The 12458-nt window shown below is 46.0% G+C and overlaps 1 protein-coding gene across 2 annotated transcripts; it reads left to right on the forward strand.

Annotated features, from left to right (window-relative positions):
- Positions 1-1444: 1444 nt before the first annotated feature.
- chodl (chondrolectin) lies at positions 1445-11636 on the forward strand. 2 transcript variants are annotated; one of them, XM_084339987.1, is made up of 9 exons: positions 1445-1525; positions 1620-1728; positions 5062-5237; positions 5411-5565; positions 7792-7949; positions 8034-8084; positions 8289-8366; positions 8878-8974; positions 10992-11636. In XM_084339987.1, exons 2-9 carry the CDS (start codon positions 1638-1640, stop codon positions 11071-11073), a joined length of 888 nt encoding a protein of 295 aa, XP_084196113.1. In that variant the 5' UTR covers positions 1445-1525; positions 1620-1637; the 3' UTR covers positions 11074-11636. The 2 variants fall into 2 exon arrangements, with proteins under 2 accessions (XP_084196113.1, XP_084196112.1); XM_084339986.1 differs by having other exon boundaries at positions 1461-1728.
- Positions 11637-12458: the final 822 nt, after the last annotated feature.

A 12458-nucleotide genomic window follows, 5' to 3' on the forward strand; every position in this document is an offset into this window, starting at 1 on the left:
TTTCAGGATCTTTCTGCTGGGCATTCCACACTACTTCAGTGGAGATGGGTAGATCCTTTGGGGGCTCCGGCATGGCAGACACAATGGTGGCACAATTGGGACCGTGAGTAGACTCATAACAGTCACTTGGAGCTCTAGACAGGGCATCTGGTACTGTATTATATCTGCCCTTTCTGTACTCCACAGTGAAGGTGAACTCCTGGAGCCTGAGAGCCCACCTGATTAATCGGGTGCTGGGTTTTGTGGTTTTGAACACCCACAAGAGTGATGCATGGTCCGTCACCACCTTAAAAAGGTGTCCCTCCAGGTAAACTCTCCACTTCTCCACGGCCCAAACCACAGCCAGACACTCCAGTTCTGTAGCAGAGTAGTTTCTCTCAGCTACGGCTGCCTAGTTCTGTTCGTTGAACCAATACCGCACCCAGGCCGACCTCGCTGGCATTGGATGTCCCAAAACAGGAGGATTTATCAAGTAGAGTAAATAATATTTCTCTTTTTTTTCTTCTACAATCACTCTCATTTTGGGCGATCGCCACAAGTGTTGGTAGAAGATGGCAGCAGGTGTCTCAGAGGGTCAGTGTTGGTAGAAGATGGCATTATAGTGTGAAAGGTGAGTTCAATGTGTCCGTGCTGCGTTCAGGGACCGGTCGATCCTGCCTATGAGCAGCACTGACAGCAGCTCAGGCTCATATTGATTTCCGTTCTCCATCAGAGGAATAATAAAGTGTTTCTGTCACATCACTGCACACGTTCTCGTCTCCATCAAACGATTTCCAACATCTGTGACACACAACGAGCCGACCAATGACACGCAGTCTGTCATACATCACGCTACTTATGGTTTAATTTCAGTCTGCTGTGTCTCATTGTCTTCATGTCTCCTGTCCTTCTGTCAGAGGACAAGACGGGAAACAAAACAACCAGCACAACATTTATTTAATGAAGCTTAGCTTAGCACAAAGACTGGAAGCAGATGGAAACTGTTAGCTTAGCTTAGCACAAAGACTGGAAGCAGATGGAAACTCTTAGCTTAGCTTAGCACAAAGACTGGAAGCAGATGGAAACTTGGTCAATCTGTGTGTGTGTGTGTGTGTGTGTGTGTGCGTGTGTGTGTGTGTGTGTGTGTGTGTGTGTGTGTGTGTGTGTGTGTGTGTGCGTGTGTGTGTGTGTGTGTGTGATGGATCAATGAGGAGGAAGAGATCTGAGGTGTTTGTCATAACTGCAGCAGATATCAGAGGGTGTTTCATTTATTGATCAGCTGCTGCGCTGGGAACCAATCAGCTTCCTGTGTGTGTAAGTGAATTAAAGTGAAGTGTGTGTGTGTGTGTGTGTGTGTGTGTGTGTGTGTGTGTGTGTGGCCCCCCAGGGCTTCACGGAGGAGGGTCCATCTGTGGGACGATCGATCAGAGAGAGAGAGAGCTGATGTGAGCAGACTCTCCTCGGCTTCATCAGACTGAAGAGCAGCAGAGAGGAAGTGAAGCCGCAGAGCAAACATGAAAATACAGACGACAGGCAGCCAGGACTGGTGCTTTTATTTTGAAATTTAGTCTGAAAATCCACTTTTCAAAGTGTTTAAAGGAAGCAGACAGTGAGGATTTATTCTGTCCTTTCCTCACAAGATTTCATTATTTCTGAGGATGACGGCGGTGCAGGCGGTGCAGGCGGTGCAGGCGGTGATGCTGCTGATCTTCGGGGTCGTGCAGGTGAACGGAGCACGAGTGGTGAGCGGTGAGTTACCAAAACAAAGCTCAAATGCTTCAGCAGTCATTTCTCCACAGACAGGATGAGGTTCAGTGTTGGTTTGTGTGAAAACATTGAGATCATAAATGATGCTCCAGCTGTGAATCAGAGGTTTCAGTACTTCGCTTGGTGAATAATGTAAACCTGAAATGTAAATGATGTTATTCTGCTGTTTAGTAAAAGTTAAAGGTTTCTGAATGCTGCAGATGATCCATAAAAACCCTCAGATGGGCTTTTCCACAATCACCTGGCACGAAACACAGTAGAGTGTGTACCTCTGTCAAGGTGCAGCAGACCCATTTATTCAATCAGGTGTAACGAAGCATCAGACTCGAGCCGGCTTCACTCTGCAGTTCAAACCTGCTTTAATCTGAACTCAACACGTCTCAGATCACAAAACATCCTGGACCTGTCTCTTTATCTGGACCAGCACCGAAACTCGATGTGGTCTACACGGGCCGAGACCGTCCTCCATCCAAATGAGTGCAAATTTGTTCAGTAGTTTTAGTGGAAACCTGTTGGCTGACAAACAAACAAACAAACAAACAAGCAAGCAAACAAACAAACAACCAAAAAACAAACAAACAACCAATGTTTGGTTTGTTGTTTGTTTATTTGTTGTTTTTTGTTTGTTTTTGTTTGCTGTTGGTTTGTTTGTTTGTTACTTGTTTGTTTGTTGGTTTGTGGTTTGTTTGTGTTTGTTGGTTGTTAGTTGTTGGTTTGTTTGTGTTTGTCGGTTGTTTGTTGGTTTGTTTGTTTGTTGTTTGTTGGTTTGTTGTTGGTTTGCTGTTGTATTCTTGTTGTTTTATTTGTTGTTTGTTTGTTGGTTTGTTTGTTGGATGTTTGTTGGTTTGTTGTTGGTTTGTTTGTTGGTTTGTTGTTGGTTTGTTGTTGGTTGTTTGTTGGTTTGTTTGTTGGTTTGTTGTTGGTTTGTTGTTGGTTTGTTGTTGGTTTGTTTGTTGGTTGTTTGTTGGTTGTTTGTTGGTTTGTTGTTGGTTTGTTATTGGTTTGTTTGTTGGTTGTTTGTTGGATGTTTGTTGGTTTGTTGTTGGTTGTTTGTTGGTTTGTTTGTTGGTTGTTTGTTGGATGTTTGTTGGTTTGTTGTTGGTTGTTTGTTGGTTGTTTGTTGGATGTTTGTTGGTTTGTTGTTGGTTTGTTTGTTGGTTGTTTGTTGGTTTGTTTGTTGGTTGTTTGTTGGTTTGTTGTTGGTTTGTTTGTTGTTTGTTTGTTGGTTGTTTGTTGGATGTTTGTTGGTTTGTTGTTGGTTTGTTTGTTGGTTGTTTGTTGGTTTATTTGTTGTTTGTTTGTTGGTTTGTTTGTTGGTTGTTTGTTGGATGTTTGTTGGTTTGTTGTTGGTTGTTTGTTGGTTGTTTGTTGGTTTGTTGTTGGTTTGTTTGTTGGTTGTTTGTTGGTTTGTCAGCAGGATTACACAAAAACTACTGAACACGTTTGGACCAGACTCAGGCTGAGGATGTGTCCCGGCCCAGAACAGACCCTGTTGAGTTTCGCTGTGGATCCAGATGAAGGGACGGATTAGGACGGACAGTGTGAGACAGGGTGTTGTGGTTTATGGGGTGCTGAGGTGGGTCGTGGTGTCGTCAGCAGGTGGTGCAGCCCAGACTGTGAACAGATCAGTCAGATGTACGTCCACATTCCATGTTTATGAGCTGACAGTCATGTTAAAGGAGACGTCGGGACATTTTCCAGCTGTGTTTGGAGACAGAACCAGGTGGAGACAGAACTTCTGAACTGACACAATGATGTCACAACACGAAGCTGAACATGAAACCTAAAGACAGTTAAAGTTTGATGTGATGATACAATCTTCAACGTATCGGATCATCTCACCTGTCCTGAGGTAAAGAGACAGGAGAGGACACTGTCTCCTGCTTTTACTGCGTCCCATCACATCCATTATTATTATTCATATGATGTCAGATATGATGACTCATGTTCACTGTCTGTGTAGTGTTGTACAAACATCTGTTGTCTCTGGCCAAGTCTCTGAATCACAGACAGACAGACAGGCTGACAGACAGAGAGACAGGCTGACAGTAGACAGACAGGCTGACAGTAGACAGACAGACAGATAGAGAGACAGACAAAGAGACAGACAGAGAGACAGACAAAGAGACAGACAGAGAGACAGACAGACAGAGAGACAGGCTGACAGTAGACAGACAGACAGAGAGACAGACAGGCTGACAGTAGACAGACAGACAGAGAGACAGACAGGCTGACAGTAGACAGATATATATGGAGCTCTTTAGTGGCTCTAACAGTAAAGTGATGATGGTGCAGAAGAGAATCCAGCTAATCACTTAAAGTAGCTCTGTGAGCCGTTTTAACCAGACTGAGTATTAATCACTGCAGCTGTACACACGCACGCACGCACGCACGCACGCGCACACACACACACACACACACACACACACACACACACACACACAGCTTAGTGACTCGGCTGTAAAGATCTCAGAATACAGTTTCTATGCAGTGATAATGTCACTACTATAGCGATGATGTCACAAAACAGTGATGATGTCATAAACACCATCAGGCAAGGAGGAAAGCTTCATGTAGAAGATTCATCTGATCCAACCATTGAACCAGACTTCCTTAACAAATGTGGTGATTTTAAGAGTTGTTGAGTTAAAACAAACTTTGTAACGTAGTGAAACTCTGTCTCTGACAGACTCTGAATCATTGTCTCCTTCTTGTAAATTCAGCATGAAATTTAAACAGTAAGTTGTTTGTTTCCTTGTAAAAAGTGTCAGTTTGTGGCAGCATGGCTGTACCAGCCTGTCTGCTTCTGTGTCTAAAGTGCTAAAGTCTTACCTGCCACAACATTTAGCAGCTGTTTGAACACACTGTTTACACTGATTTCACCATTTACACTCAATTTATGAAAGAAGAAACATTTTATTGATCTAAACATGTCACATTTTACAAACACACTAACCAGTAACCAGTATAGGCGACTTCTTTGTCCCCAGACTCCCTTAACAAATGTGTCAGTTTAGTGAGTTGTTGAGTTGGAGACACTTTATAAACTGTGTGAAACTCTGTCTCTGACTGATTCTGACTGATTTGTTCCTTCTTGTGAATTCAGCAAATGTTCTGCATGAACTTCTTTCTGTCTTTGAGTAGAAACATGGAGTCTGTTTGTCTCAGTGATGGACGGGTTTGTTTCATACAGAGCAGGAAGTGACATCACATCACAGGTGTCACTCAGTGCAGGTTGATGTAGCTGTGAACTGATCGATCACTCAGGTCTGTTGGTGACAGCAGGTGTGAACCGGGCCTCTGTCTCTGTCTCAGGTCAGACGGTGTGTTTGGGGGGTCCAGAGCGTCCCTGCTATAAGATTGCATATTTCCATGACGTGTCGAGCCGTGTTGCCTTCATGGAGGCTCGTCAGGCCTGTGAGATGGACGGAGGCTCGCTGCTCAGCATCGAGAGCCAGGCAGAGCAGAGAGACATCGAAAATCTGCTGCAGGTCAGACACACACCAGCTCCTCCTCCTCCTCCTCCTCCTCCTCCTCCTCCTCTCATCTTCCTCCTCCTCTCATCTTCCTCCTCCTGTCATCTTCATCTGCTCCTCTCACCTTCCTCCTCCTCCTTATCTTCATCTGCTCCTCCTCCTCTCATCTTCCTCCTGTTTGAATCCAGGAGCTGCGTTCAGGAGCAGCAGGAGGTGCAGGAGGAGGAGGAGGCATAGCAGATGGTGATTTCTGGATCGGTCTAACTCGGGCAGAACTCAGCAACACATTCACTTCCTGTCCAGAGCTGTACCACTGGACCGACGGCAGCGTGGCCTCCTTCAGGTGAGTGATGTCACAGGAGCAGGTCGAGCACCAGAGGTGGTGATGGTGATGACGATGATGATGATGGTGATGATGATGGTGATGATGATGGTGATGGTGGTGATGATGATGATAGTGATGATGGTGGTGATGGTGATGATGGTGATGACGATGATGATGATGGTGATGATGGTGATGATGGTGATGACGATGATGATGATGATGGTGATGATGATGGTGATGATGATGATAGTGATGATGGTGGTGATGATGATGATAGTGATGATGGTGGTGATGGTGATGATGGTGATGATGGTGATGATGATGATGATGATGATGATGATGATGGTGATGATGATGATGGTGGTGATGATGGTGATGATAGTGATGATGGTGGTGATGGTGATGATGATGATGATGATGGTGATGATGGTGGTGATGATGATGATAGTGATGATGGTGGTGATGATGATGATAGTGATGATGGTGGTGATGGTGATGATGGTGATGATGGTGATGACGATGATGATGATGATGGTGATGATGATGGTGATGATGATGATAGTGATGATGGTGGTGATGATGATGATAGTGATGATGGTGGTGATGGTGATGATGGTGATGACGATGATGATGATGGTGATGATGGTGATGATGGTGATGACGATGATGATGATGATGGTGATGATGATGGTGATGATGATGATAGTGATGATGGTGGTGATGATGATGATAGTGATGATGGTGGTGATGGTGATGATGGTGATGATGGTGATGATGGTGATGATGATGATGATGATGATGGTGATGATGATGATGATGGTGGTGATGATGGTGATGATAGTGATGATGGTGGTGATGGTGATGATGATGATGATGATGGTGATGATGGTGGTGATGATGATGATAGTGATGATGGTGGTGATGGTGATGGTGGTGATGGTGATGATGATGATGGTGATGGTGATGATGATGATGGTGATGGAGGTGATGATGATGGTGATGATGGTGATGGTGGTGATGATGGTGATGATGATGATGATGGTGATGGTGGTGATGATGGTGGTGATGATGATGATGGTGATGATGATGATGGTGATGGTGATGATGGTGATGGTGGTGATGGTGGTGATGATGATGATGGTGATGATGGTGATGATGATGATGATGGTGATGGTGATGATGGTGATGGTGGTGATGATGATGGTGATGATGGTGATGGTGGTGATGATGGTGATGGTGATGATGATGATGGTGATGGTGATGGTGATGATGATGATGGTGATGGAGGTGATGATGATGGTGATGATGGTGATGGTGGTGATGATGGTGATGATGATGATGATGATGATGGTGATGATGGTGATGGTGGTGATGATGGTGGTGATGATGATGATGGTGATGGTGATGATGGTGATGGTGGTGATGGTGGTGATGATGATGGTGGTGATGATGGTGATGATGATGATGGTGATGATGGTGATGGTGATGATGGTGGTGATGATGATGATGGTGATGATGGTGATGATGATGATGATGGTGATGGTGATGATGGTGATGGTGGTGATGATGGTGATGATGATGATGGTGATGATGGTGATGATGATGATGATGGTGATGGTGATGATGGTGATGGTGATGATGGTGGTGATGATGATGATGGTGATGATGGTGATGATGATGATGATGGTGATGATGGTGGTGATGATGGTGATGATGGTGATGATGATGATGATGATGGTGATGATGGTGATGATGGTGATGGTGATGATGGTGGTGATGGTGATGGTGGTGATGATGATGATGGTGATGATGGTGATGATGGTGATGGTGGTGATGGTGGTGGTGATGATGGTGATGGTGATGGTGATGATGGTGGTGATGATGATGATGGTGATGATGATGGTGATGGTGATGGTGATGATGGTGGTGATGATGATGATGGTGATGATGGTGATGATGATGGTGATGGTGGTGATGGTGGTGGTGATGATGGTGATGATGGTGATGATGGTGATGGTGATGATGATGGTGATGATGGTGATGGTGGTGATGATGATGATGGTGATGATGATGATTGTGATGGTGGTGATGATGATGGTGATGGTGGTGATGGTGATGGTGGTGATGGTGATGGTGATGATGGTGGTGATGGTGATGATGGTGATGGTGGTGATGGTGATGGTAATGATGGTGATGGTGGTGATGATGATGGTGATGGTGATGATGATGATGATGATGATGTAGGAACTGGTATTTTGATGAGCCGTCCTGTGGAGGAGAGGCCTGCGTTGTCATGTACCATCAACCAACTGCACTTCCTGGTCTGGGCGGGGCTTACCTCTACCAATGGAACGACGACCGCTGCAACATGAAGCACAACTTCATCTGCAAATACGAACCAGGTACCATCAGCTTCACTCTATTAACAAACCAGGTACCATCAGCCAATCAGCTTCACTCTATTAACAAACACTTCTGTCTTTCAGAGAGCCATCTTGTAAAGGAACACAATGACACACCTGGAGGGCGGGGCACAGGTGAGTCCACCAGAGGACACACTCACCTGAATATACATTTTAACTGAAGCTAATGAAGAACATCACGATCAGTTCCTGCTGCGGGTCCAACTACAGCTCACTGATGACGCCGTCATAGCGCCACCCTGAGGTCAACGTGTGTGTGTGTGTGTGTGCGTGTGTGTGTGTGTGTGTGTGTGTGTGTGTGTCTGTGTGTGTCTTCAGAGGCGACAGCAGGTGGAGGCGTGGTCCAACAGCCTGCAGGCAGTGAGGAGGTCCCCCCTCAGGTCACCATGGCTGGAGGTTCTGTTCATCAGATAATCTCCACAGATGAACTCCACTCTGTGATGTTTGAAGTGTAAATTAAATGTGTAGCAGTAAAAAGCTAATGCTAGGCTACAAACAGACGACATCACGGTCACATGACTCAAACGTCTCCACCACTGAGCGTCTTACTGCACAATTACTATCCAGGTTTCTATAAACTGATTAATGTACAAGTTGTAAAGTCAGAGTGAGAACAGTGTGTAACTAAAGTGGGCCTGTAAAGACGGACTAGTGAGGAGACGAGTCTCCGTGTTCGCTGTGAGGACGTTTAATGTCCCCGACAACCTCTGTAGTCTCATTCAGACACTTGTTAGCAATTGTTATATTCAGGTTTTCTCACTAACTGTTTTTAACACATGAAGAGCTTTATAATTAAACTGTGGACATTTAATGATGAGTTTATGTTCTGTTAGCAGAGATGCTAACAGATTTCTGGATTTAGGATACATGATGTCTATGACCTCAGTCTCTGTCTGTCTCTGTTCAGGCATGTTGCTGGTGTACGTGATCATCCCCACCATCCCCCTGCTGCTGCTCATCCTGGTGGCTTCTGGGACATGTTGTGTTCAGATGCTCAGTCAAAGGTAAGGCCAGAGACTGAAAACACGTCGGAACGCTTTCTTTAAAAACAGCTTTTCTCTTCATCAGGTACAGAAACATCAGGTGAACTCAGGTGATGTACTGAATAAATGGTGGAGTTCCTGCAACACCAGCCAGACTGAATCACACATGTTCAGGAGCCAAACATCACTACAGTGCTGAAGGGCCGAGAACCAGAGGGGGCGAGAGTGTCCGATCAATCAGGACACCAGCAGCTCCGTCAGAGACCCACTGTGTCCAACATGTGATTCAAATAGGAACAAAAGCAGAAATCCTGACGTTAGAGAAACAAAATGAGAAAACCTGAATATAAAAAGCATAGTACATACAGGACAGGACCTCACAGAACCTCACAGAACCTCACAGGACTTCACAGAACCTCACAGAACCTCACAGGACCTCGCAGGACCTCACAGGACTTCACAGAACCTCACAGGACTTCACAGAACCTCACAGAACCTCACAGGACCTCGCAGGACCTCACAGGACTTCACAGAACCTCACAGGACTTCACAGAACCTCACAGGACCTCGCAGGACCTCACAGAACCTCGCAGGACCTCGCAGGACCTCGCAGGACCTCACAGACCCTCACAGACCCTCACAGGACCTCGCAGGCTCACAGACCCTCACAGGGGCCGTAGTTCATAGAGGACACATGGTGTGTATTTCACTCTAGAGGAGGACGTCACAGTGTGTCCTTCACACCAACATGTCTCAGGCGTCCTCTCACTGACAGGACGGAGAGTCTGCAGCGTTCACAGCTGAGTCGGACTGACACAAACTACAAATCCCAGCAGCCTCTGTTCCTCCTGTTGAATCTGCTCACACTGTGGCCATGATACTGCTGAGGATGCACGCTGTGTGTGTGTGTGTGTGTGTGTGTGTGTGTGCGTGTGTGTGTGTGCACAGTGTGTGTGTGCAGTGTGTGTGTGTGTGTGTGTGAGTGCACAGTGTGTGTGTGTGTGTGTGTGCACAGTGTGAGTGCGCAGTGTGTGTGTGTGCAGTGTATGTGTGCAGTGTGTGTGTGTGTGTGTGTGTGCACAGTGTGTGTGTGTGTGTGAGTGCACAGTGTGTGTGTGTGTGCACAGTGTGTGTGCGCAGTGTGTGTGTGCAGTGTGTGTGTGCAGTGTGTGTGTGAGTGCACAGTGTGTGTGTGTGTGTGTGTGTGTGTGTGTGTGTGTGTGTGAGTGCACAGTGTGTGTGTGTGTGTGTGTGTGTGTGTGTGAGTGCACAGTGTGTGTGTGTGTGTGTGAGTGCACAGTGTGTGTGTGCAGTGTGTGTGTGTGTGTGTGTGTGTGTGTGTGAGTGCACAGTGTGTGTGTGTGTGTGAGTGCACAGTGTGTGTGTGCAGTGTGTGTGTGTGTGTGTGTGTGTGTGTGTGAGTGCACAGTGTGTGTGTGTGTGAGTGCACAGTGTGTGTGTGCAGTGTGTGTGTGTGTGTGTGTGTGTGTGAGTGCACAGTGTGTGTGTGTGTGAGTGCACAGTGTGTGTGTGCAGTGCTTACTCAGTGATTATGACGGCTCAAACACTCAGATGTCTGGTTAACAGGAGATGATTTACAGCAGCTACTGGCTCAGTGCCCTGTGTGTGTGTGTGTGTGTGTGTGTGTGTGTGTGTGTGTGTGTGTGTGTGTGTGAGAGAGAGAGAGTCAATACCTGGCATCAGTTCAGGTGTTTCTTGCAGCGCACAGTTTGCTGAATCTGGTGCTTTTACTGAACATCATGACTTTATTCAGTTTGATGATGATGATGGTGACACGATCGTATTGATCACACTGATTGATCATATTGATCACACTGATTGATCGTATTGATCACACTGATTGATCGCATTGATCACACTGATTGATCGCATTGATCACACTGATTGATCATATTGATCACACTGATTGATCGCATTGATCACACTGATTGATCATATTGATCACACTGATTGATCATATTGATCACACTGATTGATCGCATTGATCACACTGATTGATCGTAACCTTTCTCTGCAGTACTCCCCGCACCAAGACCACAGCCAACCAATCAAACCTGTGGATCTCCAGGTCGCCCAAACCAGACACCACAGAGGCCTGACCCCGCCCCCTGACATCACACTGACCAATCATCTTCTTCGGGACAGGAGTGGGCGGAGCTTTGAGTTCTCAGAGATGACGTCATCACAGAGGCTTTTATTTTTTTATTGGTCTGATTCAGCTCGTGTCATTTCCTGTACGGTTACTGCACTACTCTGATTACTGAGTATTTCTACTCCGTTACTGTACACAGTTTATACTCCTATACATCCTTCCTCCTCCCCTCCGTCTGTACTATCCTTCTTTTCCTCCTTCCATCCTCTCCATACTTCCTTCTTTGCTTATGTCACCACTTGTTTCCTTCCCTATCCCTTCCCTTTTTTCACTTTCCCTCCCTCCTGTCCTTTTCTTTCTTCTGTCTCCTTCTTTCCTTTCCTTATCTCCTACATTCTTCTCTCACCTCCTCACTTCCTCTCTTATGTCCTTTGTTCCCTTCCATACCTCCTCCTTTCCTTCCTTTTGCACTGGTTTCTGTCTTTTTGCTCTTTTCACCCTTCCTTCCCTGCCTCCTGTCCGTTATGTCTCTCTTTGATGTTTAATTAAATCTGTTAATGAAGCGGGAGGGATCAGCTGAGCGAGGGGGGGAGGGGGGAGGGGGGGCATGTTGACTTCAGGGTGATGTTAATTTAAAAGAAAGAGAGAAAAGAGGAGGAGACATTCATTTATTAAAAGTCATTCATGTCTGAGTCTGTCTGCTGCACGAACACATCATGATAATAAAATATCTCTTCATATTTAATAACACTGGTTGATAACAGACTTCATGTTTTATTGTTGAGTATTGAAACTGTCCCACCGACTCGTCATCACACTTCTGTCTGGAGAACAGCGTCCGTCTCCAAAAAGACTTTACCTCACATCTTTATCGCCTAAAATCTTCCACTTCCTTTGACAGTGAGCCCTCCTACCTGGAGCACACCTGTGGTCCACCTGTTTGCTAACTGACAACAACTAGAAATAAATGTCTGTGTTAGTCTGGCGGTTCAACATGTGGTTTATAACTTAACAACTAATTGAACATTCAAAACAAGACATCTTCATAAAACTTCAGCTGCCCATGACTCTTTGTCCCATAACCCTCTGCTTCCATCTCTGACAAACCACGGGAGGGGACACGGCCCCCTCCCTCTCCCACAGCTGCAGGACTGAGGCTCCAGGTTCTGGCAGCCGGCAGGATTCGACCCGGTGCGAGCACCTCGGGTTGCTGCCAGCCGTGAACAAACCCACCGTGCCACCAACTCCCCGTCGCACTGGGAGCTCTTCTCTGGGTGCTTTTCAGTCGCACTTTGGGTGTTGGACATTAAAATTCACTGAGACTCATAAGAATCAAACCCTCAACCTCTGAAGTTCAGAGCAGTCGTCCATCAGCCTGAGCTGTCTGATCAG

The sequence above is a fragment of the Pagrus pagrus genome, assembly GCF_965226575.1.
Source record: "Pagrus pagrus genome assembly, chromosome: 20".
Taxonomy (NCBI): domain Eukaryota; kingdom Metazoa; phylum Chordata; class Actinopteri; order Spariformes; family Sparidae; genus Pagrus; species Pagrus pagrus.

Coding starts and splice junctions, on each gene's coding strand:
- chodl (XM_084339987.1), top strand. CDS start 1,638: ATGACGGCGGTGCAGGCGGTGCAGGCGGTGCAGGCGGTGATGCTGCTG. Junction 1,729..5,061: donor CGGAGCACGAGTGGTGAGCG/GTGAGTTACCAA, acceptor TCTCTGTCTCAG/GTCAGACGGTGTGTTTGGGG. Junction 8,085..8,288: donor ACCTGGAGGGCGGGGCACAG/GTGAGTCCACCA, acceptor GTGTGTCTTCAG/AGGCGACAGCAGGTGGAGGC.